This window comes from Sorex fumeus, unplaced genomic scaffold (genome assembly GCF_029834395.1).
Source record: "Sorex fumeus unplaced genomic scaffold, SorFum_2.1 ptg000199l, whole genome shotgun sequence".
Lineage (NCBI taxonomy): Eukaryota > Metazoa > Chordata > Mammalia > Eulipotyphla > Soricidae > Sorex > Sorex fumeus.
Genome location: NW_026606256.1, coordinates 202,629 through 230,220, shown reverse-complemented (window position 1 = coordinate 230,220; position 27,592 = coordinate 202,629). Strand labels below are relative to the sequence as shown.

At 62.2% G+C, this 27,592-nt stretch overlaps 4 protein-coding genes across 4 annotated transcripts; 3 read left to right on the top strand and 1 right to left on the bottom strand.

Moving 5' to 3' along the window:
- Positions 1-2,500: 2,500 nt before the first annotated feature.
- On the top strand, positions 2,501-5,343 carry FIS1 (fission, mitochondrial 1). The gene is made up of 5 exons (XM_056108201.1): positions 2,501-2,659; positions 3,349-3,481; positions 4,463-4,539; positions 4,896-5,001; positions 5,080-5,343. The coding sequence occupies exons 1-5, from the start codon at positions 2,615-2,617 to the stop codon at positions 5,175-5,177; spliced, it is 459 nt and encodes a 152-aa protein (XP_055964176.1). The 5' UTR covers positions 2,501-2,614; the 3' UTR covers positions 5,178-5,343.
- A 1,443-nt stretch (positions 5,344-6,786) lies between these two features.
- Positions 6,787-9,952, top strand: CLDN15 (claudin 15). The gene is made up of 5 exons (XM_056108198.1): positions 6,787-7,166; positions 8,877-9,041; positions 9,460-9,541; positions 9,628-9,747; positions 9,826-9,952. Exons 1-5 carry the CDS (start codon positions 6,950-6,952, stop codon positions 9,950-9,952), a joined length of 711 nt encoding a protein of 236 aa, XP_055964173.1. The 5' UTR covers positions 6,787-6,949.
- A 2,387-nt stretch (positions 9,953-12,339) lies between these two features.
- On the bottom strand, positions 12,340-18,271 carry ZNHIT1 (zinc finger HIT-type containing 1). The gene is made up of 5 exons (XM_056108200.1): positions 18,112-18,271; positions 13,068-13,238; positions 12,793-12,872; positions 12,539-12,708; positions 12,340-12,462 (listed from the first exon to the last, which is right to left on the bottom strand). The coding sequence occupies exons 1-5, from the start codon at positions 18,131-18,133 to the stop codon at positions 12,441-12,443; spliced, it is 465 nt and encodes a 154-aa protein (XP_055964175.1). The 5' UTR covers positions 18,134-18,271; the 3' UTR covers positions 12,340-12,440.
- A 260-nt stretch (positions 18,272-18,531) lies between these two features.
- On the top strand, positions 18,532-26,617 carry PLOD3 (procollagen-lysine,2-oxoglutarate 5-dioxygenase 3). Its single transcript, XM_056108195.1, has 19 exons — positions 18,532-19,101; positions 19,395-19,486; positions 19,604-19,740; positions 19,844-20,007; positions 20,114-20,226; positions 21,284-21,347; positions 21,633-21,730; positions 21,828-21,929; positions 22,007-22,132; positions 22,725-22,846; positions 22,994-23,098; positions 23,179-23,304; positions 23,393-23,534; positions 23,652-23,765; positions 24,379-24,447; positions 24,921-25,025; positions 25,189-25,335; positions 25,416-25,541; positions 26,232-26,617. Exons 1-19 carry the CDS (start codon positions 18,984-18,986, stop codon positions 26,385-26,387), a joined length of 2,226 nt encoding a protein of 741 aa, XP_055964170.1. The 5' UTR covers positions 18,532-18,983; the 3' UTR covers positions 26,388-26,617.
- The last annotated feature ends 975 nt before the right edge of the window (positions 26,618-27,592 follow it).

The window sequence follows — 27,592 nt, the reverse complement described above, 5'->3', positions numbered from 1 at the left end:
ATGGGATGCTGGGAATCGAACCTGGGTCGGCCGCGTGCAAAGCAAATGCCTTACGTGCTGTGCTATCTCTCCAGCCCCAGGATCATTAGTTTTTCTCCTGGATTCGACCTAGGTGTTCACTGAGCCAGCTGCTGAACTGAAACGTCTCAGATCCAAAGCATTCCCGTCATCGGGGCTGGAGCAGTAGTACAGGTAGGGCATTGGTAGCGGGTAGGGCATTGGCCTTGCATGCAGCCGACCCGGGTTCGAACCCCAGCATCCCATATGATCCCCCGAGCACTGCCAGGAGTAATTCCTGAGTGCAAAGCCAGGAGTAACCCCTGTGCATCGCCGGGTGTGACCCAAAAAGCCAAAATAAATAAACTACAAAGCATTCCCGCCATCCAGGCCAAACAGAGAACAGCTTTCCAATTAGACTCACGAGGCCATTTATTAAAATTGGTGGTGGTGGGGTGGGGGGGGGGAGAATTAAAGGGCCTTGCAGGGGTTGGAGAGATAGCACAGCGAGTAGGGCGTTTGCCTTGCACGCGGCCGACCCGGGTTTGATTCCCAGCATCCCATATAGTCCCCTGAGCACCACCAGGAGTAACTCCTGAGTGCATGAGCCAGGAGTAACCCCTGAGCATTGCCAGGTGTGACCCAAAAAGCAAAAAAATAAATAAATAAATAAATAAATAAAGGGCCTTGCAAACTGGGAAGATTTTTGGGTGATAAATCTCTGTTGTTGGTACCATCCGCTTGTGCAGTGTTTCACGTTCACTCAACAAGTATTGGGGCTTCAGCGATAGCACACTGGGTAGGACTTTTCCTTCCCAGGGTTCAGTCCCCGGCATCCTATATTGATGTCGGTGGGCCCACGGATGACTTATGTGAAGCGAGGAGGAGATAGATGGTCACTTTCTCCCCATCCGCCTCTGCCATCTGTGACCCAGAGTTACTGGGTTCTTGTCTCAACTCACAGAAAAGAATTTCAGGAGGAGACAAGCAGTGAAATAGATTTTATTTGGGGTTTTTTTTTTTGAAGGTATGGAGGGAGAGAGAGTAAGAGAGAGACAGAGTAACGTACTCGAGAGAACACGGGCTTCTCCAAGGGCGGAGAGAGCCCCTAGACACATCCGAATATTAGACAGGAAAGCATGAAAGTGCACATCTCCAGAGGGGAGATGCTGGCGATACATGTGCTCTGGCATCACATGTGCTCAAGGTGGCTTTTATAGGGTTTCTCCAACCTGCCCCCATGTGGGGCTTCTTCCTGGTAAAAGTCTGTTGCTAAGGAGGTTACCAGGGAGGTTGGGAGTGGTGATGGTCTTCTTTAAACTGAATCACTAAAGCTAGGGTATTCAAAGAATTTTCTTCATGGGGAGGGGTCCAATCTCCTCAGGGTCTGTTGCTTCTCAAGGTCTTATCGTATCCACAGGGTGAATCAGCCTTAGAATTTTTTCCTCCCAGAAGTTTTGAGTTTCATTGCCAAGAGCCTTTCCTTATATATCTGCCTGTATCAGTATGGTCCCCTGAGCACCAAGATTAACTCCTATGCACTGCCGGTATGGCCCCAAAACAAAAAACTAGGTTATTGGGGCTGGAGCTATAGCAGAGTGGGTAGGGCATTTGCCTTGCACGTGGCCGACCCGGGTGGATTCCCAGCATCCCATATGGTCCCCCGAGCACCGCCAGGAATAATTCCTGAGTGCAGAGCCAGGAGTGACCCCTGTGATCACCGGTGTGACCTGAAGAGCCAAAAAAAAAAAAAAAAAACAACCAGAACATCTATTTCCCCGAGCATTCACCCTTAGAGCTGGAGGAGTGGGGATAAATGAGATATGTGAGATACAGTCTCCACCCTCCTGAGACCTCCCTTCTAGTGTGTTCTGGAGCACTGTGGTTGAAGGGGAAAGGAGCTTGTACTCTGCCATTTCATCTCCCGCACATGCAGACCGTTCGGGGATGCTATAGTCGCAGGATGGGACCTTTGCAAAGAAAGGGCCGACGGCTTTTCTTGACATGCCCGTGCAGTCTCCCCGCCGTGGACTCCCTTTTCTTTGCCGTGCTTAGCAGCGCCCCCTCCTCTCCCAGAATCGGCTAAGCCCCTGGAAACCCTGCTCCTAGTCAAGACCTCCTCGCCGGAGCTGGGGCGTCACGGAGCCTGCAGGGTCCTTGGTTTCTGGGAGCCGAGCGGGAGGGACGGACAATGGGCGCAAGGTTACTGGCCCCCAAATTATGTGAGCAGGCCCAGTTCTCCGTCAGACTCGGCCATTTCCTGTCCCGAGGCCAGTCACTAAGACCCAGCCTCAGACTTGTTTCAGATGGAGAGAGACGACATACAGGGCGGCGGCTATAGAGAGGGTCTGTGGCACCAGAGTGGGCCACTGCAGGTGAGGCCGCCCGGTCTGAGCATGCGCGCACCGGCTCGCCGCTGACTTTGTGAGAAGGAAGGGGCGGGGCGTGCCCTTCGGTGAGGGCGGGCTTAGCACCTGCTGCGCGAGGCGATTGGCTCTGTGCAGGGGAGGGGGCCTGCTTCCGCCGGACGCCGGAAGTAGCCGTCCGCCCCTGCCAGTAGGCCATGGAAACAGAGGCACAGTAGTGTCTGAGGTGTGAGGATTGCGGGGTGGCGGCCATGGAGGCCGTGCTGAACGAACTGGTGTCTGTGGACGACCTGGTGGTGAGGCCAGATGTGGAGGGAGGGAAAGGGACGCTTCGGACGGGCGGGGTGTGGGAGAGTCGGGCAGGGGCCAAGCCCTCTACCCAGCATCAGCCCCGAGAGCGAAACCGAACTACGACTCCCAGCGGCCCCTGCCGCGCCCGACCTCCGCGCGAGGCTGCCCTGTGCCGCACAGGCCGATGGGAGTTGTAGTTTCTTGCGGCACTGAGTCTCGGACTCGCGCCAGAGCCTGACCTGGGAACCTATCGGTCCAGGTCCGTGCCAGAGTGACGCGGTCAGGGCACTGTCCTGGGCGCCCCCCGCGGAGGGCGGGGCGGGGGAGGGGTAACGAAAACCCGAGAATTTCACTGCCCCGAGCGAGCGCTTAGCCCGCCCTAGAAAGTGAGCGCTATTTTTATGCCCGTTTTTGCGAGGAGGGCCGGTCCAGGCCCGGTGGGGTGGGGCGGCGCGGGGGCTGGTGCTGAGCTGCTCTGACAGCGTGTTTACTGTTTGGCCGCGGTCAGCTGCTCCGGGAGCCGTGCCTGGAGCCGCCACCAGGTGGCATCTCCGCCCAGTGCCACGAGGGGGGAGGAGGGCCCCAGGGGATTGCCCCCCGGGATGCAGCGAGCTGAGCTCGAGCTCGGGGAATAGGGAAATAGGGATGGGAGGCCCCGTCCCTTGCAAATGACACCTCAACTCCCCCACTGCAGAAGTTCGAAAAGAAGTTTCAGTCGGAGCAGGCCGCCGGTGCCGTGTCCAAGAGCACGCAGTTCGAGTACGCCTGGTGCCTGGTGCGGAGCAAGTACAACGAGGACATCCGGAAAGGCATCGCCCTGCTGGAGGGTGAGGCGGGGGCTCCGCAGACCCTCACTCCGCTTTTCCTGTATAAACACGCACAACAAAGGGCTGTACTTAGCCTGGCTTCGCCCACCCGGTCTGCCGGCCTCCTCCGTCATTGTTTTGTCCCACAGTCCGGCTGGCAGTCCCACGGGACTTGCCTAGTCTGGTGGCCCACCAGGAGAGCAGCTTGTCTTAAGGTCGCTCCCTCATGGGACCAGCCCCGGGGCTGGAACAGTCTGGCCCTGCGTGTTGCTTATTCAGCAGCCTTTGGACACCTTTTCTGGTGTTCGGCTGGGCAGACGTCAAGAGACAGCCCCCCAGAGACAGCCCCCCCAAACCTGTGAGCTAATAGAGATGGTGCTTTTGCTTTGGCAGCCTACTTGGTTCGTTGGGGAGTCGCCCCCATTTGTCCAATTCTGCTTCCTGCTAGTTTGGGAAGGGGATCCGCGTTTGCCAGCCACCCTCCTTCCTAAGCGTTCCCTCTTTGGGTCCTGTGGTTAGGGGGCACTGCGTGTGTTTGAGTAAAGGATTCCTCGAGGAAATGGAGGAAGATCGCACACATGCCGTGTCCTTAGCTGCAGCAGGGCTCCCGGGCACAGCTGTGGAAGCGATTGCCCGGTGTCGTCTGTCTAGGGCAGGCCAGAGCACAAACACGGGGGAAATTTTAGACACCTGCAGAACCACTTAACCACCAGTTCTAGCCCAGCCAGGCACAACCAAACACACACGCTTCTGGGAAATTGTCGAGTTAAGGTGGGGTCAGGTGGGGTCACTTGGGCAGCCTCATGGAGGGTGGCGTCTGTGTGCCCTTTTTCCCAGAGGGGAGGGAAGGGGGTTTCCTCCGCCGGCGGGGCTGTGCACGGCTCTCAGGAACGTGGCAGACATTCGGGGGCCCTTGAGTGGCTGTCGGGACACTGGGGTGTTGGGGTGTCTGCTGTAAAGAGGTTCTCACCCTCTTATCTGTCCCGTTCCCCCCCTCCCCAGAACTGCTGCCCAAGGGAAGCAAAGAGGAGCAGCGGGATTACGTCTTCTACCTGGCCGTGGGGAATTACCGCCTCAAGGTGAGGCCCAGAGCGGCCCCTCAACTGCCACCTCTGGGGGCATAGTGCCCTGCGTGCCACCTTCTCTCCTCCCAGGTCCAGCCCCGGTCAGCAGGAGGGCTGGACAGAGCAGTAGGCTGGGGAGGGGGCGGGGCCCAGGGTGCGAGGTGACGAGAGGAGGTGAGAGGCAGGGAGCAGGTGCCGGGGGTGTGGGGCGCAGATGATGTCAGGGTTGGGGTGCAGCCGCGTGCCGTGGGTTGTTATCTCCCCCGGCTTATCACCCCCACACAGTGGGGTTGTTTATGGACTCTACTCGGCTGGGTGGAGCCCGGAAGGCGGCTCACAGATCCCGGGGTCTGCGTGTGTGTCCCCGCTAGGAATATGAGAAGGCCCTGAAGTACGTCCGCGGGCTGCTGCAGACGGAGCCCCAGAACAACCAGGCCAAAGAACTGGAGCGGCTCATCGACAAGGCCATGAAGAAAGGTGACCCCTCCCCCTCCCCCCGCCCCCCGCCCCCCGCCCCTTCCCCGCAGGCCCCTGACCATCCCGTTGCCTCCCCAGATGGCCTGGTGGGCATGGCCATTGTCGGAGGCATGGCCCTGGGCGTGGCGGGCTTGGCTGGACTCATCGGACTCGCTGTCTCCAAGTCCAAACCCTGAAGGACGGACGGCGCCCCGCCTCTGCCCAGGGACACGTGGGAGCCCAGGAGGACACTCCGAGGGGCCTGTCTGTCCCCGCTGGCTTCAGCCTCCGCTCCCTGCGCCCTGCCCTGGGGCCCCAAACCATGTCCTTGGGATGAGTGTAATAAACCGGCTCTGGACTCAGGCGTGCATGTGTGTGTCGGCGTGTGCGCCCGTCTCGTTGGCTGGGAGGCGGAGGAAGCAGCAGGTTCCTCACCCTCCCGGGCTCCTGGCCAGCCGGGCGCTCTGCCCCCTGGCCTGCAGGCTGCGGCGGGCTCCCGACCCCACACCCTTCCTTCCTCCCCTCTGCCCCGGGCAGCTGCGGGGCCACGCGGCCCGGCCCCTGGGCGAGTTGAGAGGTCGGAGGTGGGACGGGCGCGCGGCCACTGCTGTCTCCTCTGACCCACTCAGCTGCTGCTCTGCACGTGGAGTTTTCCACACCCGGGGCCCCCACTCGCTTCCTCCAGAACCCCCGCCCTTCCCTCCCTTTGTCTTCCTGCGTCTTTGCCTTCCTCCTCCCCTGTCCTCGGGAGGGGGGCTCGGGCGGGGGGAGGCCAGGAAGCCAGGACACCCTGGACGCTGGCTGGCTGGCTGGTGGGAGGCTGTGCGGCCCCCATCCCGCCCGTGCCAGGCTCCGTGTGGGCCGCGGGCGCCCGCATACCGTGCGTTCCACAGCCAGGGGCGGGGGGGCACCCATGTAGCTGCCCAGTCTCGGCTGCACATGCCCGGGGAGAACCTGGCACAGCCTGGGCGTGGGCCCTGGGATGGGGGTGGGGGCGAGTGGCCCCACACTTGCACCCTGGCCATGGACCACCCCTGCACGACGCCACGACAGGTGCTGGCCCTGCATTCAGGGCGGGGACACAGAGGCTCCTAATCATCACCATTAATAAGGGGAGTGACACATGCGATAAGTGGCCACAGTGGAGATTAACTGCAGGCTCTCATCCTCGCCGTGCTTTCCCCTCGGGACCACGCCGAGAGTCAAAGATCACCCCACCAAGGGGACCTTCAGTCTTGGGGGGCAGGGACGGGCCAGTCAGAGGGAAGCAACCAGCTGGCCTCGCCCCGAACCTGCCCCTGGATCAGGCCAGGGCCCTCACGTCAGAGGCCTGCGGGCGAGTGGGCAGTGTCACCTGGGTTCTGTCGCCTGTGCCCGCAGGCTGCTGGTGGTGCACGAGTTTCCCGGCAGGAACAAGCTTCCCCCTCCATCCCCTGCCCCCCGACTTCGTGCAAAATGGAGGGGCTGGTTGGACCCCAAGGCTATGGAGTCCTCTGCACCTTTCTCTGGGACCAGAAAGTCTGAAGACCTGGGGCTCCGGGTTTCTCCCAACGCTCTGCCCACCCTCCCAGCAGGGGTGACCACATGCCCCCGAACCATCCCCTGCTGGAGTACCCCCCGACTATTCCCAGGCCCCCAGTGAAAGCTGAGTCAGAGACAGACGCTTCCCCTTGGCTCCCAGGGCCTCCCATGGGGGGCCCCCTCCTGGCTGCATCCGTTAGTCACACCCGGGCAAGTCCTGCCCCCCACCCTCTTGGGGCGGGGAGGCCGGGGCGGCCAGGAGGCGGGGGAGGGGGTGGACTTTTGGCCGTTTCGTTTATTCCCTCCATCTCCCGGTCAGCAGCTGCCACGCTCCCGGCTCATTCTCCAGACCGCCCCGCAGCGCGGCAGAGCCGGCGAGGGCTCGCCCAGGAGCCAGGCGGCCCCGGGGCCCCTGCTGCCCACGCCCTCTTGGGGGCCACCTGCCACCATGTCCATGGCAGTGGAGACCCTGGGCTACTTCCTGGGTGCACTGGGGCTGCTGATGCTGGGGGTGACCCTGCCACACAGCCAGTGGCGGGTGTCCACCGTGCACGGGAACGTCATCACCACCAGCACCATCTTCGAGAACCTCTGGTACAGCTGTGCCACGGACTCCACGGGCGTGTACAACTGCCGCGAGTTCCCGTCCTTGCTGGCGCTGTCCGGTACGAGGGCCAGGGGGCGGGCTGGGACGGGGGGCCCCCACGGCTCAGGCACCTGCTTGCACGTGGGCCCCTGCCCTCTGCCCCCTGGTCTGTGTGGCTGCCGGGGCGGACCAGGCTCTGCTACACCTGCTGTTCCCTGCTCTGGGCCTGCCCCAGGGGTCCCGTGGGATGGAGGTGGGGCTCTCAGGGCCACCAACTGCTCCTTGTCCCTGCTCCCCTTCTGCTTTAGCTCTTCAGTCTGGGACTGGCTCACTCTAGTTGTGGGGTTGAAGAGTACACAGTCTGGCCACTACCTTGGGCGTCGGGCTCGCTGCCAGGGAGCCAATGTTTTTAGGGGAACTCCTGTCGCGTCATCTGCTGTCGGGGAGGCTGGGCGCTCCTGGGCACAGGTGCTGGGTTCTGTGAGGCTCTTGGGGCCCTGGAGCTGTGGCTGCTGGCCTGAGGGTCGCTTGCTTCCTGCCCCTCCCAAGCCTGCTCTCCATCCTCCTGATGGTTCTTGCTGTCTGCCCCCGTCGGCCAGAGAGGGGTAACCAGGAATCCTGCCAGTGTGGCTCCATGCCCTTCTGGGCAGTTGGAGGGAACAGAGGCTGTCCGGCGGGGCTCGGCAGGGGAGACCCTGGGGTCGACCCCCCGCCAGGGTGAGGGGCATACACTAAGCGGTTACATGGTCTGGGGGGGGTGTGGGTATGTGGAGGGGGTGTGTGTTGGGGGGGGTGGGTATAGGGTGTGTGTATATATGCAGAGGTGGGAGTGTCTCTTGCACCCACAATCCCCACTCCTGAGGCAGCCTCAGGACTAAGGCACCCTCACCCCAGTTGGCCAGACAGCTCCCCTACTTGGGTCTGGTGGCCAGAAGTGGGTGGCCACCTCAGAAGCTACCATCCCACTCCCTCCCCCATGCCCCCAGCCTCAGTGCAGGGTCTGAGAGGGCACATGCACAGAGAGGACAGCCCGGTGGGGATGGGGGAGCATGAAAGGACACTTTCGTATCAGAGGACAGAGGTGCTGGGCCTGGCGGGTGCTGACTGCAGCCCACACTGCTCAGCACTCCGTCCGCAGTGCTCCTGCACTCCCCATGCAGAGCCTGGGTGTGGGCGTGGCCGGGCCTGACAGGACAGGGACCCTGGAGGGCGTGGCCAGGAGTGAGAACGTGCTCCCGGAGAACTTTGTCCCTCCTCCCTACCCCCCCCAATTCCTCGCCACTTGTCACTCTCCTGGCAGGGACCCAGCCTTTCCCTTTCAGCACCGAAACCTGCCCCACCCCCGAAAGGGGTACAAGGTCCTTGGCAGCGCGTGGCAGCCTCCAGAGAAGGGGAAGGGGGAGCAGGAAGGGGGCCCAGTGCTGTCCACCCCCTGCTCCAGAGAAAGGGAAACCGAGGTGCAGAAAGCCCGAGAACTAGAGTGGCTACGGGCACTGGCCCAGCCACCAGAGCCCACCACTGCCCCCTGCTGGCAGTCGAGTGAGGGAGCCCAGCAGAGTGGGAGGGAGAAGGGGGGCCCTCTGTGGGCATGTGACAGTGTGTGTCCACTGGACTGGCCACTTGGGCCAGTGCTGCTGATGTCTGGTGGGTAGAGACCAGGCTGCAGGTGAACAGCATGCAGTGGGGAACATGGCACCCCTGGAGTGGAGGTGGGTGCCAGGTGGGGCTGGGGCTCCTGTGCAGAGGCGGGCTTGCCCAGGCCTGGGGACCCATGGCCACATCCCCGCAGGGTACCTCCAGGCCAGCCGGGCACTCATGATCACCGCCATCCTCCTGGGCTTCCTGGGCCTCCTCCTCGGCGTGCCGGGCCTGCGCTGCACCACCGTGGGGAGCGATGTGCTCTCCAGGAAGGCCAAGCTGGCAGCCACCGCCGGGGTCCTCCACATCCTGGCTGGTAATGCCCTGTCCTCCTAGTGCTTGCCCACCCCCTCTCCCCCCTTCCCCAGACTCTGCGTGTTTCCTGGGGGATGGATCGTTGGTAGTGGTGAGGGGTGTCTGGCTTCGAACTTCCAGCCTGGCAGGGAGGACTAGGCCAGACGTCCCGCACACAGGGTCTGGGAAGTCTCCCTCAACCCTCACCCTGGCCTGCCCCCACAAGCCTGCAAGGCCAGGGTAGCTGGACCCGGCTCCAGATGTGGGAGACACGCAGCGGCCCATGAGGAGCGGGGACCAAGCAGACCAGTTGGGGAACAGACAGGTGTCCCCTGGGGCAGGAGGTGCCACGGACCCCAGGATGGTGGTTTGGAGTTGAGAGGGGAAGGGAAGGATCTGGACAGGGCCCGTTCCCAGCTCCCTAACACCAGCTGCCGCAGGTTTCTGTGGGATGGTGGCCATCTCCTGGTACGCCTTCAACATCACCCGGGAATTCTTTGACCCCCTGTACCCTGGAACCAAGTGAGTGTGGGGGTGCCGCTGGGGGTGGGGGTGGACTGTGGGTGGCCCCCGAGTCTGGTCCCGAGCCTGCCCGCCCTTGTCTCCAGGTACGAGCTGGGCCCGGCCCTTTACCTGGGCTGGAGCGCCTCGCTGATGTCCATCCTCGGTGGCCTTTGTCTTGGGGTCAACTGCTGCTGTGCCCCGGAGGATGAGGTGGCCCCCGCCAGGTGAGTAGGTGCCATGGGCCGGGCAGTGGGGCCGGGCGGCAGCACTTGGCGCTAACCCGTAGCCCCCTCTCCCCACAGGACCTGGCTGCCCTACAAGCCCCCGACCAAGCCCAGTGCCAGCGTCAACACCCGTCTGCGGCCCGCGGCCTCCGTTGACGACGTGGACAGCAGCTTTGGAAAGTACGGGAAAAATGCGTACGTGTAGTGGCCTGGCCCATGGACCCCATCGCCTTTCCATGCCACAGCCCTGGGGACTCGGGCAGCCGGGCTGGGTCAGGCTCAGGCCCCGCCACCAGTCAGAGCCACAGGGGTGCTCTGGCCCTGCCCATGCCCAGAGACCACGCCCAGCACCCAGAGGCCCCGCCCAGGCCCCGCCTGCTCCGCCTGGTCCTGGGCATCCTCCTGGGCCAAGAATGCACCTCGCAAGAACTCAGCCCAGATTGCCAGGAGTGGACAGCCAGTTCCCCCCCCCCCCCCCCCCCCCACTTCTGGACCCGGGCTCTGGGCAGTAAGGAGCTGCAGTATCCCGTGTTAGGAGTCTGCATCATTGTCGCATCAATAAACTTTATCGTGAACTCTTCAGGGGTACAAAGTCTGGATTGGTTCTAAGCCAGGCAAGGGCTGACTGGGATCACCTGTCCCCTCCGCATCACCTGCGGACAGTCTCATCCAGTGAGATGGCGGGCTGCACGTGGTTCTGTGTGGTGGTCACCAAGGGGCAGGGGCTGAGACTCCAACTAGGAAGTGACCACCTCCACCTGCAGCAGTCCGTGAAAGCGGCTAACATGTCATGTCATGCCTTTCCCTGGTCGCTGTCCTCTGCTATAGAGAAGATGGGGGCCACAGCAGCGTTTCTCACCAGGGGCCTGGCGGTACCCAACAATCTGCCAGATGTTCCAGAGGTCGCAGCCCGAGACTGGGCGGGTGGGGGACTGGGGCAGGGAACAAGGCCAGAAGGAGGCAGGGAGGAGGTTCAGGAGGCCTGGCCTGGCACAGGGTGGAGACAGGAAGTGGACAGTCCAACAGGCCCAAGAACAGTGAGCACAGGGTGCCGGGCAGGACCCACAGGCTGGGGGAAACACAAGACGCATCATCCCGTCCCGACACGCAGCAGTTTTACGACACGTCTGGGATCTGAAGGTCAGGGATTCTACGGACAGAGACCTGGCCTCGCCTGGCAGCCACACCTCAGCCCCTCAGGGGAGCCTGGGAGCAGGTCATCGGGTGGCCACTCCCCTCCAGCTGTGGGGCCAGCCGGCTGCCACGGGGGCTTGTTTCTATTTTGTTTAATTATCACTGTCACTGTCCTCCTGTTGCTCATCGACTTGCTCTGCTCGGGCGGGCCCAGTAACGTCTCCACTGTGAGACTTGTTACTGTGTTTGGCATACTGAATACGTCACGGGTAGCTTGCCGGGCTTAGCCCTGCAGGCGAGATACACTTGGTAGCTTGCCGGGCTCTCCCAAGAGGGGTGGAGAAATTGAACCCGGGTCGATCAGGTCCGCCGCGTGCAAGGCAAACAACATTCATATGATGTTGAATCATATGAATTACAAAGATATTTATGACTGAGCTTCTTTCCGGTATACAGTATTCTCACACCAGTCCCTTCACCATGCCCACGACCCTCCCCCAATGTCCCCCATTCCCCTCATGCCCCATAATCTGTCTTTGTGCAGGACTCGCCCACCACTCTGTCCCGGTGCCAAGCTCCCCGCTGGTGGCCAGACCTACTCTGTGCCTGGGCATCTGCTATTCCCCTACGAAGTTTCTGGTATCTCAGGGGCTTGTTCTGCCCAGACCCAGTGCAGAGGACAGACACTCCTCTACAACGGAAGGACGCTGGTCAGGAGCTGCTGGTGCTGCTGGCCGTCAGGATGCTCTGACAGCCTTTGCTCCGCCCTCAGGCCTGTCCAGGGCAGGGCTGCGCAGGAAGCGTGCGTTTCCTCAAGAAGACCTGTGAGGGGCTGCGTCCACCCAAGAAAGTGCCCCAAAGTGGGGAGAAGGGCGTGCAAAGGGGCCTGTCCTCAGCTTCGCTGGATCTCATTAAGACCCAGGCAGCAAAGGTAGCCTGTGACACAGGCCCCTGCCGAGTCTCAACTCCAGGCGCTCTCGCGCTTCGGGCTGGCGGGCCCCCCCTACAAGGTGCCGAGACGAAGCCCCAGAACCCTGACAGGAGCCTCTGGAGGATCACTGTTCCCACCCACCACGGAACCTTCTGGATTTTATTTGAAACCACCCCCCCCACCTGCAGCAGGTGGTGCTGGGGATACAGTGCTTGGTCCCCAGGGGCTGAGAACCAGAAGCCAAAGACAGAGCAGGTGGACTCCTCACGCCTGGTCCCTACCCACCGCACCCTGGTCCCTGCCCCCCACATCCTGACCAGACCAGACCAGACCACCGTCTCAGACACCTCTAAGAAGCCAGAAAGGCCTGAAAGCGGGAATGGGTGGGAGGAGGGGACACACCTCCTGCTCAGGGAACCCCTAGGGTACCTGGAGCAGGGTGGAGCCGGCAGTGAGCCCCGCCCCGGCCCCCTCCACGTGACCCAGCAGGCCGCTTCTGCTCCAAACCTTTTATTACAAGTGCACCCCCACGGGGGGGGGGGTGTGGGGGGGGGGGGGTCGCGGTGAGGCTCCCCCACAGGGTGCAGGCTCCCGGGGAGTCTGTCCTTTGGCGGGTGCGCTGCCTGGCTCACACAGTCCACTTGAGGCACCTGCAGGCAGAGGCCTGGATGAGTCGTGGGGAGCTCGGGGAGTTGGAGGGAGCGGTCTTCAGGGATGCTGGCTCACCTGGTCTCCTGGTGGGTGCCCAGGCAGCGCACGGTGCAGTAACGGGCGCCACAACTGACGCACGTGTAGGGCGAGGGGAAGCCGCAGACGGCGCAGAAGGGGCGCTGGGGCCGCGAGGGGGGCCCGGCACAGGCGGTCAGATAGTTGGGGCCCTCAGCCACGCTCAGGTTCTGCAGGACACAGTGGTAGAATCCACCACGCGCCCCCACCCCCGCCCCCTGGGCCCACGCCGAGGCTCCCCCGCGGCCCCTCACCTGCTCCTCCAGCAAGGCCTGGAAGTTTTTGCGGAATCGCAGCTTGAAATGGTCCCCCCGCGTTTTTTTCTTTTTCTTCCCTAGCAGGGGGTGGGGGGAGCTGGTTACCTCATTTCCCGATGACCCGCGTGTCCATTCCCAACCTCATGATCCCCGAGGCTTCGGCCCCCTCCCTGCCTTCCTCCATCCCCACAACCCAATTCTGGGGCTTGATGCCAGCGTTGACGGCGGCCCCGGGAGGGCCCCATAGGTCAACGTCCCTGCCCCCACCTCACCGGTATCTGCGTCATCGTCGAACTGTGGCAGCCTCTTGCCTAGCTGGGGGAGCCCCGCGTGCGGGTCGTCCTGGAAGTTGTCATTCTCCAAGGCCTCGAGCTGCCGGTTGATGCGGCGCTGCCGGGCGGCGCGGTCCAGCACCCGCCGCTGTCCAGGGTCCTGGGAGCGAACTAGACAGGGGGCGGGGCGGGGGCATGGCGGGCTGAATCTGGCTCTGAGTAGTGGGGGGGAGGGGATGCAGGTCCCCAGATCTCTGCCCTTACCCAAGTCCCCATGCCCTGGGTTCCGTATCTTCCCCCCCCACCACCTTCCCTGCGCCCCGTCCCACACCCAGCCATGCAAAACATCACGGGCGGGGCTGGAGCGATAGCACAGCGGGCAGGGCATTTGCCTTGCATGTGGCCGACCTGGGTTCGATTCCCAGCATCCCCTATGAGCACCGCTGGGAGTAATTCCTGAGTTCAGAGCCAGGAGTAACTCCTGTGCATCGCTGGGTGTGACCCAAAAAGCAAAAAAAAAAAAAAAAAAAAAAAAGTCACTGGCAGAGCGTGCGGACGGGCAGGTGGAAGCCCAGGCAGCTTGGGGCCCTGCGGGGTACCTTCGCTCCCCCTCACACAGCGTGGGCCACGTGGATCCCCGCCTCCCCCAAACCCTGCAGCTCCCAGGCTGCTCCCCAGTGGGGCCGCTTCCTCCCGGGGGCTTTGGCCTGCACAGAAACCCCACAGACTCTCTGCATCTCTCCACTTCACTTCCTCACCTGCGTCTGCACCCCAGCCCGCAGCCAACCGGTTCTGGCCGAGGGGAAGGTGGGCACAGGCTCCAGAGGCACCGGGCAGACCTGAGCTGCAGCCCCCGCCCCCCCCCCCCCAACAACCCCCACTGACGGGCGCCCCCTGGTGGAGAGTTTCTGCATTTGCACCCTCCACCTCCCAAGGTGTGGAGGTCCCTCTGCCTCAAGGTCTTTCCCACCTGGGCTTCCCTGCCTCCCAGGACGCCATGCAAACGGGCCTTGCAGACCCCAGGCACTCAGGCACGTGTCCCCTTCTGTGCCTCCGTAGTGGCAGAATGTGTCACTGCCGACACCCAGCCCAGAGTCCAGAAGTCACTCTCAACTTCTCTCTCCATTGCCAGATGTTTATCAGGGTTTTTTCCCCTCTGGTTTCGGGTTCCCTAGCACGGTGCTCAAGGGTTCCCAGGGCTCTACAAGGCAACCTATGCTCCCACCCACGTGGCTGCCCGCCCAGAACATCCCTGCAATGTGCCAAAAAATACTTGTTGTTTTGTTTTGTTTTCTTTTCTTTTTGACAGTCATACCCAGCGAAACATAGGGGTTACTCCTCACTTTGCACTCAGGAATTACTCCTGGCAGTGCTCAGGGGACCATATGGGATGCTGGGAATCGAACCCAGGTTGGCCATTTGCCAAACGCCGTACCCATTGTACTATCACTTCAGCCCCAATACTTATTTACTGGAACAAGTATTCCTTAGTGCTTGAAACCATCCTAACAGCACTGGCACCAGTCACGGGTCACTTTCTGTACTCTGCATATACAGAATCTTTTTTTTGGGGGGGGGGTACACCTGGCGGTGCTCAGGGCTTACTCCTGGCTCAGCACTGAGGAATTACTCCTAGCAGTGCTTGTGGGGACCATGTAGGATGCTGGGGGTCAAACTTGAGTGGGCCGTGTGGAAGGCAAGGGCCCTCCCTGCCTACAATCTCTCCAGCCCCATAGATGGAACCCTTTAACCCTTGCCACAACCCTGAGATAGCATCATTATATCAGCCACGTTCACTGAAGTTCAGAGGTCAGAGTTCACGCTGCTGATAAGTGACTGGGGCACATTTCCAAGCCGGAACTACCTGCTCTTGATAGCTGCCTCCTGCCACCTCCCTTCCACGTGCCAAGCTGTCTCCCGGCTTCCAGCAAATGCCAGAACCTGCCGTGGGAAGCGGGGCGGGGACTCAAGTGAGTCAACAGCATCCATAGAATGCACGAGGAAAGGGACAGTTCACAGTGCCCCGGTGAAAAGCACCTGCTCGGGTGGAGCCAACTTCAATCCCGGCCCCGCATATGGACCCCCTCGCACCACCAGGAGTGATCCCTGAGCACCGCGGGGTGTGGCTCCCCCCACCAATAAAGGGTTTGACCTTCAAGTACTTTCCAGTATTTAGTAGTACTTTCCAGACAAACACTGTAGCACTGTAGTACTGTCCTCCGTTGTTCATTGATTTGCTCGAGCGGGCCCAGTAACATCTCCATTGTGAGACTTGTTACTGTTTTTTTGGCATATCGAATACGTCACGGGGAGCTTGCCAGGCTTTGCCGTGCGGGCGAGATACTCTCAGTAGCTTGCCGGGCTCTCCGAAAGGGGTGGAGGAATCGAACTCAGGTCGGCCAAGTTGGCCGCATGCAAGGCAAAATGCCCTACCGCTGTGCTATCGCTCCAGCCTAGTGTCTACAGAAAATCAGCCTTGGGAGTCTGATGGAGAGGGACAGAGATCTCTAGAGGGGGAGATGCAGACCAGGTGGCTGAGCAGCATCCTAACACTCAACTCGTCTCATCGCTTCCCACCTGGACGTGTGGAAACCTTCCTAACCAGCCCCACCGTCCTGTGTCTACACTGAGGCAGCAACTGCCTCATGCGGCAGGAAATGTGCATGCCATCCTAAGGCCTGTCACCGGCAGGACAAGGGAGGAATAAGCTGAGACCCTTGCCCTTCACTACGCGTGAACACAGCCCAAGGGATGGCCCTGGAACGAGGAGCCACACTGCTGGGCACCCTGACCTTGATGTTCCAACTTCTGACCTCTGCACCACCCGCATCAGCGAGGGGGAGCTAGGGCCGGAAAACGGACTAGAGGTGGCTCGAGCGTTCACTGCCACATGGTATTCCTAGTAGCTCCAGCAGGAATCCATGCTGATTAAGAGCATTTTCATCCTTCTAGAATGTTCTATGGGGGACAGAGCTGCTTGGGGTGGGGGTCCCTCTTGTGCACTGAAGCCAGAAGTGCCTTTTATTTTTTGGGTGGGGGTTGTTTTGGGCCACACCTAGCAGTGCTCGGGGCTTACTTCTGGCTCTGTGCTCAGGGATCACTCCTGGCAGGCTCTGGAGTGATCCTGCTGTGCCCTTGCCATTTCCACCACATCCCCACAAAATGCCTTCAACAACTATTTCTTAGTAGGAAACCATCCTAGCAGCCCTAGTGCCAGTCACAGGCATCTTCTGTACTCTCCTCATACGTGAAACCTTTTCACCCTTACCAGGGACCAGACCCAGGTTAGCTGCGTGCTCTCGCTCCAGCCCCCATAACTGCCTTTTCTAAAAGAGAACAATGGAGCTGAGGGGTCCGAGCAATACCTCAGCAGGAAGGGTGCTTGCCTAGCTCACACCGGGCCTAGGGAGATTCCCGCCATCCCATTTGGTCCCCTGAGCCCCTAAGGAGTGATCCTGGAGTGCAGATCCAGGACTCGTTCCTGAGCACCGCTGGATGTGAGCCCTCACCTCCCCGCCCCCAAAATATAAGTAAAACCTAGCAAAAAACAAAGTCATCACTCAGTGGGAAAGCCCTGCCCAGTTCTCCCCTGCCCTCCCACATGGCTCAAACTGCACAGTGAAGGCCTTCCTGGAGTGTCTTTCCCCAAACCGTTCACGATGCCTCTGCAAGCCCTGAACCTGGCTTTCAAACCCATCTCTGTTGGTGTCACTTCTTCTGAAAAACAAAAGGTCAGGAGCTCCTCTCCCTTAGAGCCCTCCTAAGACTGAATTAGTGAGACTGAGACCTGAAACCTTGCTGGGAGGAGCCTGCTGTCAGTCAGGCCCAAGCTGCCCCCCTCCACCCCTGTCTGCTTTGATTTTTGCCTTTAAGAGCCCCTACTTCTGGGCCAAAAGATCGTAGACCCAGTAAGGCACTTGCCTTGCACAACGCCAACCTACATTCAATTCCCAGTATCCCATGTGATTCCCCAGCACTGAGAGTGACCCTGAGTGCAGAGCCAGGAATAAACCCTAAGCACCACCCTGTGTGATCATCTCCCTGGCCACACCCCCCAGACAAAAAAAGCACCCTTCTTCCTCTGTTACTGAATGTGTGTGGGGGTGAGGGCGCATGAATTTTCATTTTACACAAACACATTGTTTCCCTGTGTTTGCAAACTGCTGCTTGCAATCAAAGGCTTTCATTTCGATCCCCAAATGCAGCCACGGATGGGCATCTGGGGTAGGCTGCTTGCCTGTTTGAAGTTCGGGTTCGATCCCCTACACCGGATAAAAAGAAGAAAAGGAAAAGACCCCATGGACGGTTTTAAGATTTGACCCCAGGGGGCTGGAGCGATAGCACAGCGGGTAGGGCATTTGCCTTGCATGCAGGCCGACCCAGGTTCAAATCCCAGCATCCCATATGGTCCCCTGAGCACCGCCAGGAGTGATTCCTGAGTTCAGAGCCAGGAGTAACCCTTGAGCATCGCCGGGTGTGACCCAAAAAGAAAAAAAAAAAAAAGATTTGACCCCCCAGATTTATTCCCCTTTGGTCTACACTTTCCTGCCTCTGCTCCTGCGCTCCTCGCTGCCAGGAACGAGTTCCCTCGAGTCTGCAGGAGCGAAGGTGTAACTCGACTTGCAAGGCGAGCATTTAGGTGCCCTCCAGCCCTTCCTCATCCCCTCGGCCGCGCGGCTGCTGCTGGGTACCACATGCATCGCATCCTTTTACCAGAGCGCACATCGCTCTGCAATTTCAAGGCCGGCGAGTCGGCCCCGCTCCCAGAGTGCGCATCACTCTGCAATGCCAAGGCCGGCGAGTCGGCCCTGCTCCCCGAAACCCAGCAGACGGAGGGAAGGATGAATTTTCTTCCCCAGTCCCGGCGCCCAGAGGGGAACCGCATCCAGGAAACGTACAGTACGACTTAGGGCCGTGTCCCACGCCTGTACCCAAGGGAGGCGCGGGGGAAAAGATTTCAGACGAATAAGTGAGGCTATTCTCGACCAGGTTCAGATTTGCTGGGGCGGCAGGACCCCAACCGTACCCAAAGCAATTCACCTACCGGAAGTTTTCTTCTCCACCATAGCCACAACACAGCGGCGGGGGAAAAGCCCACCGCGCACGCGCGCTAAAGCCCCGGACCGGGTCCGGGCAGCATCACTTCCGGATGCGTGGATTCCTGCGCGTGCGCAGAGCAACTCGCAGCGGTCACTCTAGATAGACTGTTCCCTTGGAAACGAGAACGCTTTCCCGCCATCTTTGATAAGGGCAAGTCGACTTCCGGCCTTAGTGGAGCTGGGTGCTTTGCGCGAACGCGCACCCTCAGCTGCATCTCCCCCAAAATAGGTGTTTTAAAGAGGTGGTGCGAGAAACGACATATTTTGGGGGGGACCTTCTGGAGACGCTATGATCACAAAGCCCACCGCCCCACCCAGCTTGTCCCTGGCGCAGGAGAGACGATGGGCCGGACCCTGGAAAGTGGGCAGGGCCGAGCTGGCAATCCGAGACGTTCGTGGGGGGACGTTCAGCCCAGGGCTCAGCCTCGCGCCCTCCCGGGCCCAGACGTCTGGGCGTCGTGCCTCGCCGCCCGCCGCCGCGTCCCCGCCCCGCGCGCCCCCGCTGCGCCCTCGGGTTTTCCGCCGGCGGCTCCGGGCTGGGCGGTGGCGAAGACCCGCCTCCGTGTCCCGCCGGACCCGCAGAGGGTCACTTCCCCTCTCAGGTTTCGGTTTCCTCGTGTGTCCCGTGGGCCCGCTGACCCCGATCAAAGTCCTCCTGGGCGGCCGATCGCCGGCCGGACCCCCAGCCAAGCGCCCCGCACAGTCCTCGCTGGGTGAGCCGCGCCGGGACCCAGCCGCCGCGCCTCGTCTCCAGGGCGGAGCCCGCGCCGCGCCCGGGCCCCGTCCCTGAGCCCCTCCGTGGCGCCCCGACCCCGCCATGGCTCTCCCGGGCCGGGGGTGCCGCCTCCTGCTGCTGCTGCTGCTGCTGGTTCTGCCGCCGTCTCCCGCGAGCTCGACGTCGGACCGTCCCCGGGCCGGCGACCCGGTCAACCCAGGTGAGAAGCCGGGACGGGCCCGGCGCGCGCCCAGGGCGAGCTGTGGAGGAAAAATGCGCCCTGCGCGCCACGTGGGTCCGCGGTTCCCACCCGGAGCGGAGGTTTCCAGGCTCCCCCTGGCGACCTGGCCGCCCCCCATCCCGCCCTCGAGGGGCACATTCTGGGTGACCCCCGCCGTCGCCCATCCTGCCCCCCGAAGGGCAAGTGTTTTAGGGAAAGGTGGAACAAGCGGGTAAGGGACAGGAGCGGGGACAGAGGGAGGGGACCCAGGGCCCATTCTTGGCTGATGACAGAGAAGCTGCTGGTGATCACCGTGGCCACCACCGAGACGGAGGGCTACCGGCGCTTCCTGCGCTCTGCCGAGTTCTTCAACTACACCGTGCAGGTGAGCAAGTGATGTGGGTTCGCTGAGACTGGAGGGCTGGGGCCCCATGGGGAGCCTGGTTTCAAAGGGCCCACCGGCTCCCCTGACCTGCCTGGCCCGCGGGTCCACCCCCGACAGACCCTGGGCCTGGGACAAGAGTGGAGAGGAGGTGATGTGGCTCGCACTGTGGGCGGAGGACAGAAAGTCCGGTGGCTGAAGAAGGAAATGGAGAAGTATGCGGACAGGGATGATATGGTCATTATGTTTGTGGACAGGTAAGGGGTGAAGGGACTCACCGGAAACAGGGGAGGTGGGGGCGCCGGAAAGGAGACTGAGGTTCCTAGTGGCCACCTGTTCCTTGCCTCCTTCCCTGCCCAGCTACGATGTGGTTCTGGCGGGCAGCCCCTCAGAGCTGCTCAAGAAGTTCATGAAGAGCGGCAGCCGCCTGCTCTTCTCCGCGGAGAGCTTCTGCTGGCCCGAGTGGGCGCTGGCCGAGCAGTACCCAGAGGTGGGCACGGGGAAGCGCTTCCTCAACTCTGGTGGTGAGTGGTGGGATTGGGGGGGGAGTGTGGACTGCCCGGAGAGGGAGTGGGGAGCTTTGGAGAGCCTCAGGAGCCAACCGATCCCTGACCGACCCCTGCCCCGCAGGGTTCATCGGCTTCGCCCCCACCATCCACCGCATTGTGCGCCAGTGGAAGTATAAGGATGACGATGATGACCAGCTGTTCTACACACGCCTCTACCTGGACCCGGGACTACGGGTAGGAGCAGGCGGGCAGGAGGATCGGGTAGGAGCGGGCAGGCAGGAGGATCGGACGGAAGGAGAAAAAGTGGGGAAGTAACCCACCACCCCATCTGTAGATGCTTCATCCTTTGTGTTTGCTGGGGGTTTGGGGCCACGCCCGAAGGTGCTCAGGTCTTACTCCTTGAGGCCTCAGGAAACCCTGTGGGGTACTGGGGCATCAAACCTGGGCCAGCCACCTGCAAGGCAAGTGCCATCTCCACCGTACTGTCTGCCCTACCCCAGATAGTTTTAAAACCCACAGAAAAATGTCAAGGGCTGGAGATAGTCTGGCCCCTGGATCCCCTCGATGCAATTTGGGGAATCAAACCTGAGGTCCCGCGCGTTCAGGTTCAGCCCCCTGAACCTGCCCCCAGGCCTACAATGCATTTTCTTTCTCTAAACACCATCAAAAGTTTTTTTTTTTTTTGAGTTTTTGGGTCATACCCTGCGATGCTCAGGTTACTCCTGGCTCTGCACTCAGAAATTATTCCTGGCGTTGCTGGGGGACCATACGAGATACCGGAGATTGAACCCAGGAACCGTGTGCAAGGCAAACGCCCTCCCGGCTGTCCTATCGCTTCACCTCCCCTCCCCCCACCCCATCAATGCCATTTTGTAGAAGTTCCAGTTCTGAAGACTTAGCAGTTCTCCAAGCCCCTCGTGACCTTCCTGCCCTGTGTGTGGGGATCCTCCCTCCACCCCACACATGCTCCCAGCTCTTAGGTGTGTCTGGACAGGGGTAGAGGGAACACTTGTGAGGCCGCACAGGGCTGTGGGCAGCTACTTCCTGGCCCTCCCCCTGTCCCAGGCCCACCTCATCTTTGCCAGGAGAGCTGACCGCCGCCACTGGAGTTCGCGGCTGTGTTCACCCAGGAGTCAGGGGCTGTACCTTACCCGTTTGTTCTGCGCCTACTGAACTTTGAAGGGCTCCAGGGGCTCTGGCCTGGCCCTTCCTTCTGGGCTTTCCTTCTGCCCAGGCTCACCTGTCCGGCCCTGCCCTTTCCCCACTAACCGCTGCATCTCACCCCTGCCAGGAGAAGCTCAACCTCGGCCTGGATCACAGGTCCCGGATCTTTCAGAACCTCAACGGGGCTTTAGGTGAGAGAAGGGCAGCCATGGAGTGGGGACGGGGTGGGAGTGGGGGAGACATCCGCTCTGCTGCCAGGCCTGGTAGAACCGGGATCTGACTGCTGGCCTTGCTGGGGGAAGGCGCTCCTATGTCTTGCACATAGGTCCGGTGTTCCTGGCCACCGCGCTGGCTAGGGCCTCAGCAGTCGTGGCCCGCAGTGTGGTTCTGGGGTGAGGGAGCCTGAGGGGCTGCGCGCCCCTCCCCCGTGCGGGGAGCCGCGGGAGAGGATTCTGGAAGCCCATCTTTCTCCGCAGATGAAGTGGTGTTGAAGTTTGATCGGAACCGCGTGCGGATCCGGAACGTGGCCTACGACACGCTTCCTGTCGTCGTCCACGGGAACGGCCCCACCAAGGTGCCTGGGGACGGGACTGGGAAACCCCCACGCGCTAGCAGCAGAGGGGCCTTCGCTGACCCCCGTGGCCCTCCCCTGGCCACCTTCTCCCCCGTAGCTCCAGCTCAACTACCTGGGGAACTACGTCCCCAACGGCTGGACCCCAGAGGGCGGCTGCGGCTTCTGTGAGCGGGACCGGAGGCCACTGCCAGAGGGGCAGGTGAGGAGGGAGGCGGGGGCCGGGGTGGGGCCGGGCGGCTGGGTGGCTGGTGCCCGAACGCCCCCTGTGCCTTGCAGGCTCTGCCGCGGGTGCTCCTGGCTGTCTTCCTGGAGCAGCCCACCCCGTTCCTGCCGCGCTTCCTACAGCGCCTCCTGACGCTCGACTACCCGCCCGACAGGGTCACCCTCTTCCTGCACAACAGCGTGAGTCCCGCCCCGCCCCCGCCCGTCCCAGCTCCCCTCCTACCCTGCCCCTGCCCCGCCCAGCTGCCCCGCCCACCCCTGCCCCGCCCAGATGCCCTGCCCACCCTGCCCCACCCCCTGCCCTGCCCAGCTGCCCCACCCTGCCCCTGCCCCCAGCTCCTGCCCCGCCCTGCCCCGCCCAGCCCCGACCCTGTTCAGCTGTTCCGCCCTCCCCCTGCCCCTGACTCTCCCACATCTCCCGCCCCGCCCAGCCCCTGACCCACCCAGTTCCCCACCCATCCCGTCCAGCTCCCCCCTTCCCCCAGCCCAGCTCTGTGCCCGCCCAGCGCCCATCCCGCCTTGGCCCACCCACCTCACCGTCCCGCCCCCACCCAGCTCCCACTAGCCCCGCCCACCTCACCTGCCCCGGTTCCCACCTGCCCCGCCCCTGCTCCTGCCCCGCGCAGCTCCCCCCGCCCCACCTGAGCTCCCAGCTGCCCGCCCCAGCTCCTGCCCACTCTATCCCCGCCCCGCCCCGCCCCGCCCCACCCCAGCCCGGCTCTCCCACCCAGCTCCGTGCCCCCTTACCGCTTTGGCCCCACTCTGTCCCCAGGAGGTACACCACGAGCCCCACGTGGCCGCCGCGTGGCCGCAGCTCCAGGACCATTTCTCAGCAGTGAAGCTGGTGGGGCCTGAAGAGGCCCTGAGCGCCGGGGAGGCCAGGGACATGGGCCTGTGAGTGTCGGGGAGCCGGCCCCCAGTCCCCCAAGGGGCCTGTGAGTTGGGGGTGCCGGGGCCCCAACATGGCCCTGCGAGTGCACCAGGCCAGAGAGTGCCCAGTCCTGTGTCCCCTATCTCACGCGACCGCTCTGTCCCCTCCAGGGAGGCCTGTCGGCAGGACCCCGACTGTGACTTCTACTTCAGCCTGGACGCAGACACGGTCCTCACTCACCCGCAGACCCTGCGCATTCTCATCGAGGAGAACAGGTTCTGCACCCGCGCCCACCCCTCCCCCGTTCCCCCCCATTCCTCACCCTTTCACCCCCTCACCCTCCGCTCTGCCCCAGGAAGGTGATCGCACCCATGCTGTCGCGCCACGGGAAGCTGTGGTCCAACTTCTGGGGCGCGCTGAGCCCCGACGAGTACTACGCGCGCTCCGAAGACTACGTGGAGCTGGTGCAGCGCAAGCGAGTGTGAGCCCCCCCACCCCTCACCCCAGAGTCCCGGGGCCCTGGACGCCACCGCCCCCTTCCCACCTGACCGCAGCATGTCCCCGCCCAGGGGCGTGTGGAACGTCCCCTACATCTCCCAGGCCTACCTGATCCGAGGTGACACCCTGCGCACAGAGCTGCGCCAGAGGGACGTGTTCTCCAGCAGCGACAGCGACCCGGACATGGCCTTCTGCAAGAGCCTGCGGGACAAGGTGAGTGCTGGCAGCCCCTGGGGGCTCCTGGTGCGCCCCCCACACACCCACCCCACCTCTGCCCCGCCCCCACGCACCCACCCCGCCCCCACTCATCCGCCCCGCCTCTGCCCCTAGGGCATCTTCCTCCACCTCAGCAACCAGCAGGAGTTCGGCCGCCTCCTGGCCACATCCCGCTACGACACTGACCACCTGCACCCGGACCTCTGGCAGATCTTTGACAACCCTGTGGTGAGTGGGGGACCCGCACTCAGGATGCACACACAGAGCCGTGGTGACTGCACCGCAGAGAGGGCATTAGCCTCGCACGTGGCCCATCCAGGTTTCAGTCCTGACACCGACACCCTAGATGGTACCCGGAGCACTGCCAGGAATGATGCCTGAGCACCACCATCTATGGCCCCCAAACAAAACAAAACGAAGAAGAGATTTTTTGGGGCCACAGCAATAGTACAGGGGGGAGGGCGTTTACCTTGCACACAGCTGATCCGGGTTCGATTCCCAGCATCCCATATGATCCCCCATGTACCGCCAGGAGTAATTAATTCCTGAGTGCAAAGCCAGGAGTCAGCCCTGAGCATCCCCAGGTGTGACCCAAAAAGACAAAAGCAAACAATAAGATGTACACTGACATCCAAGCACACGGACCCACATAATATGCTTGCACGCATGACACATGCACACTTGCAGACACACACACATAAGTGCACACACAGATACAGATGTGCACACATCTGTCCTGGGCAGGCTCTGACCCCCGGGGGTGAGGGTGGCCAGGCTGGGCGCAAGGGATGACACAGGTGGCCGAGCGAGCCCACCCCAAGCTTCCTTCCCGCCCCCGCAGGACTGGAAGGAGCAGTATATCCACGAGAACTACACCCGGGCCCTCGAAGGGGAGGGGCTGGTGGAACAGGTGAGGCCTTCACCCACTGGCAGACAACACCCCTGCACCCCACTTTATGCACACCCCCCATGTCTCCCCGGTGTGTTGGGGGAATGACACGGGTGGAAGTGGAAACTGGGCTGGAGTGATAGCACAGCGGGTAGGGTGTTTGCCTTGCATGCGGCCAACCCGGGTTCGATCCCCAGCATCCCATATAGTCCCCTGAGCACCACCAGGAGTAATTCCTGAGTGCAAAGCCAGGAGTAACCCCTGTGCATTGCCAGGTGTGACCCAAAAAGAAAAAAAAAAAGAGTGGAAACTGTCTCACTGGGCTGTGGTACTTCCCTGGCCTTTGCGAGGGGGCTCCCATCCACACCGCTCCCCTCTGTGCTGGCCCAGCCCTGCCGCTCCCACAGGTGCGTCCCCACTTGTCTCCTCCTGTGGGTCCCCTCTGTGGGCACCCACCCCGCCCAGCACCCTGGTGTCCCCGCCCCTTTCCACAGCCGTGCCCCGACGTCTACTGGTTCCCGCTGCTCTCGGAGCAGATGTGTGACGAACTGGTGGAGGAGATGGAGGCCTTCGGGCAATGGTCCGGGGGCCGGCACGAGGTAGGGGGTCTGCAGGCGGGAGGGGCTACTGGAGAGTGGGGAGAGGGGTGACCCGCCTGCTTTCATGCACTCGGGAAATATCGCAGCAGCCACAGCCATGGGCAGACAGCGCGCGCACGCATGCGCACAGGGAGGGGCGTGGCTCAGCACCCACTGCCCACAGGACTCGCGGCTGGCAGGCGGCTACGAGAACGTGCCCACCGTGGACATCCACATGAAGCAGGTGGGCTTTGAGGACCAGTGGCTGCAGCTGCTGCGCGCCTACGTGGGGCCCATGACCGAGAGCCTGTTCCCTGGGTACCACACCAAGGTCAGTGCCACCCCTGCAGGCCGGCAGTGCAGGGAGCCCCGCAGCCCGGCCTGCCCCAACTCAGGTTTCCCGCCCCACAGACCCGGGCGGTGATGAACTTCGTGGTCCGCTACCGGCCGGACGAGCAGCCCTCCCTGCGGCCACACCACGACTCCTCCACCTTCACCCTCAACGTCGCCCTCAACCACAAGGGCCAGGACTATGAGGTGCGCATCCCCCCTCCTCCCTCACTGCAGGCATCCCCTGGGCTCCTCCAGGCCCGCCAACATGCCCCGGGACAGGCGCAGACATGTGCATGGGCTGGGCATGTGTGTGTGCTCACATACCCGCGTGTCATCCGTGGACACGCAGCGGTGTCTGTGCAGTAAATCAGCAGTTGGGAAGAGATGAACTTAAACACTATGGGACTGGGGCCTCCCAGGCAGCAGTTAGCTCCTGAAGGAAAAGAACAGGGAAGGGGGCCGGAGCGATAGCACAGCGGGTAGGGCGTTTGCCTTGCACGCAGCGGACCTGGGTTCAATCCCTGGCCTCCCATATGGTCCCACAAGCACTGCCAGGAGTAATTCCTGAGTGCAGAGTGCAGAACCAGGAATAACCCCTGAGCATCGCTGTGACGCAAAAAGCAAAAATTAAAAAAAAAAGGAAAGAAAAGAACAGGGAAGTCCATTTGCAGGAAGGGCAGGTCACAGGCGGGCACGCACAGGGTTCAAACCTTGCAAAAACACACAAACATGCATGCACACGTATGCACATGTATGCACACACTTCGCCTGCTGGCCGCATGTCCCTGCCCCCAAGCCCCCTCCCTCCCTCTCAGCCGCCTGGGTCTCCAGTTACTCTGCTTGTGGCTGGCTGGCTCCCGGGTCCTCCCCTCACTCGCTGTCTCTCCTGCCCAGGGTGGCGGCTGCCGTTTCCTTCGCTATGACTGTGTGGTCTCGTCCCCGCGGAAGGGCTGGGGGCTGCTGCACCCCGGCCGGCTCACCCACTACCACGAGGGGCTGCCCACCACGCGGGGGACACGCTACATCATGGTGTCCTTCGTGGACCCCTGAGCCTGGAACCCTCCACCACCTGCGGTGCCTTCTCCTCATGCCAGCCCCCCTACGCGCCTGGGATCGAATGTCTCGCCCCACGCCCAGGCCCCCCCGGAAGCCCCAGGGGTCCCCGCAGACCGCCCCCTCAGCTCTGAGGTTTGTTTCGGGGGAAATCGGGGTCCGGAGATCCCCCTGTTATAAGTTATTTTCTCAGCCTCCTGCCCAGTAAAAGGAGATTTGTAAACCTTCGTGCGTGTGAATCTTCCTGGGGTGCCCCGGCCTCCTGCCCCCACGGGGTACTGGGAGCTTCCCAGATTCCCGATGGTGTCTTCTCTGTGCACGGTGGTGGGGTGACCAAGTGCTGGGCTGGCCGGTGGGATGCACCACCTGCGGGGGCCACTGGCCCAGCCTCCTAGAGGCTCTGACATCTAATTCTTTGTTGGACCACCAGAAGAGAGAACTGGGAGGGTTGTCCCTGGAGAGCTCCCTGGAGGAGGAGGTGGTGATAGCACGTCTCACGGTCAGCTGCCCACAGCAGATCCCAGAGGCACCTGAGGGTGGATCGGGACCCCACACACACACTCACCCTCCCAGGCAGAAGCCACCCCAAACCAGCGGGCAGCCGTGATTCCATCCCTGGCACTGCAGGGTCTCCTGAGCATGGAGCTGGGAGGGGCCCCTAAGCACCATCAGGTATGGCCCTGGAACCAGAGAAAACGTGGCCAGTCTGGGCGTCACTGAGCCCCCACTCCAAACACCCTCTGAACCCCACCCCCACACCCTCAGGCCCCCCATCCCAATACTCCCTGGGCCCTCCCCCAGCACTCTCTGACCCCTCCCTCCCACCCTGAGACCCCCCCTCCTGCCACCCTCTGACCCCCTCCCTCATATCCTCTGAACCCCCCTTCCCGACATCCTCTGACCCTCCCTCCTGGTACGCTCCGGCGCCCTCCCCTGACCCCCCCTGTGTGGTCCGAGTAGGGGCTGAGGGAGACGCTCTCCCACACCCAGGCCTAGGGAAAACTCAAGGGCAGAGCGATAGGACAGCGGGTAGGGTGGGGAGGGCATCTGCCTGACACGCAGCGACCCAGGCTGGATTCCCTGGTACCCCATATGGACCCCCTGAGCCTGGCCCCTGAGTGCAGCGCAGAGGAAGGTCCAGGTTCCAGCAGCAGGTACTGGGACCCGTGTCCATGCCCAGGCGCCTCCACGGCTACAGCCCT

What these genes read in the sequence shown, in the direction of transcription:
- FIS1 (XM_056108201.1), top strand. Translation starts at nt 2,615, where the DNA reads ATGGAGGCCGTGCTGAACGAACTGGTGTCTGTGGACGACCTGGTG. An exon ending in TGGGGAATTACCGCCTCAAG is followed by an intron (nt 4,540 to 4,895) that starts GTGAGGCCCAGA and finishes TGTCCCCGCTAG; the next exon opens with GAATATGAGAAGGCCCTGAA. An exon ending in CGACAAGGCCATGAAGAAAG is followed by an intron (nt 5,002 to 5,079) that starts GTGACCCCTCCC and finishes TTGCCTCCCCAG; the next exon opens with ATGGCCTGGTGGGCATGGCC.
- CLDN15 (XM_056108198.1), top strand. Translation starts at nt 6,950, where the DNA reads ATGTCCATGGCAGTGGAGACCCTGGGCTACTTCCTGGGTGCACTGGGG. An exon ending in GTCCTTGCTGGCGCTGTCCG is followed by an intron (nt 7,167 to 8,876) that starts GTACGAGGGCCA and finishes ACATCCCCGCAG; the next exon opens with GGTACCTCCAGGCCAGCCGG. An exon ending in GATGAGGTGGCCCCCGCCAG is followed by an intron (nt 9,748 to 9,825) that starts GTGAGTAGGTGC and finishes CTCTCCCCACAG; the next exon opens with GACCTGGCTGCCCTACAAGC.
- ZNHIT1 (XM_056108200.1), bottom strand. Translation starts at nt 18,133, where the DNA reads ATGGTGGAGAAGAAAACTTCCG. An exon ending in CGACGATGACGCAGATACCG is followed by an intron (nt 12,873 to 13,067) that starts GTGAGGTGGGGG and finishes ACCCCCTGCTAG; the next exon opens with GGAAGAAAAAGAAAAAAACG. An exon ending in AGGCCTTGCTGGAGGAGCAG is followed by an intron (nt 12,709 to 12,792) that starts GTGAGGGGCCGC and finishes TGTGTCCTGCAG; the next exon opens with AACCTGAGCGTGGCTGAGGG.
- PLOD3 (XM_056108195.1), top strand. Translation starts at nt 18,984, where the DNA reads ATGGCTCTCCCGGGCCGGGGGTGCCGCCTCCTGCTGCTGCTGCTGCTG. An exon ending in CCCTCTTCCTGCACAACAGC is followed by an intron (nt 22,133 to 22,724) that starts GTGAGTCCCGCC and finishes CTCTGTCCCCAG; the next exon opens with GAGGTACACCACGAGCCCCA. An exon ending in CTGGTGCAGCGCAAGCGAGT is followed by an intron (nt 23,305 to 23,392) that starts GTGAGCCCCCCC and finishes GTCCCCGCCCAG; the next exon opens with GGGCGTGTGGAACGTCCCCT.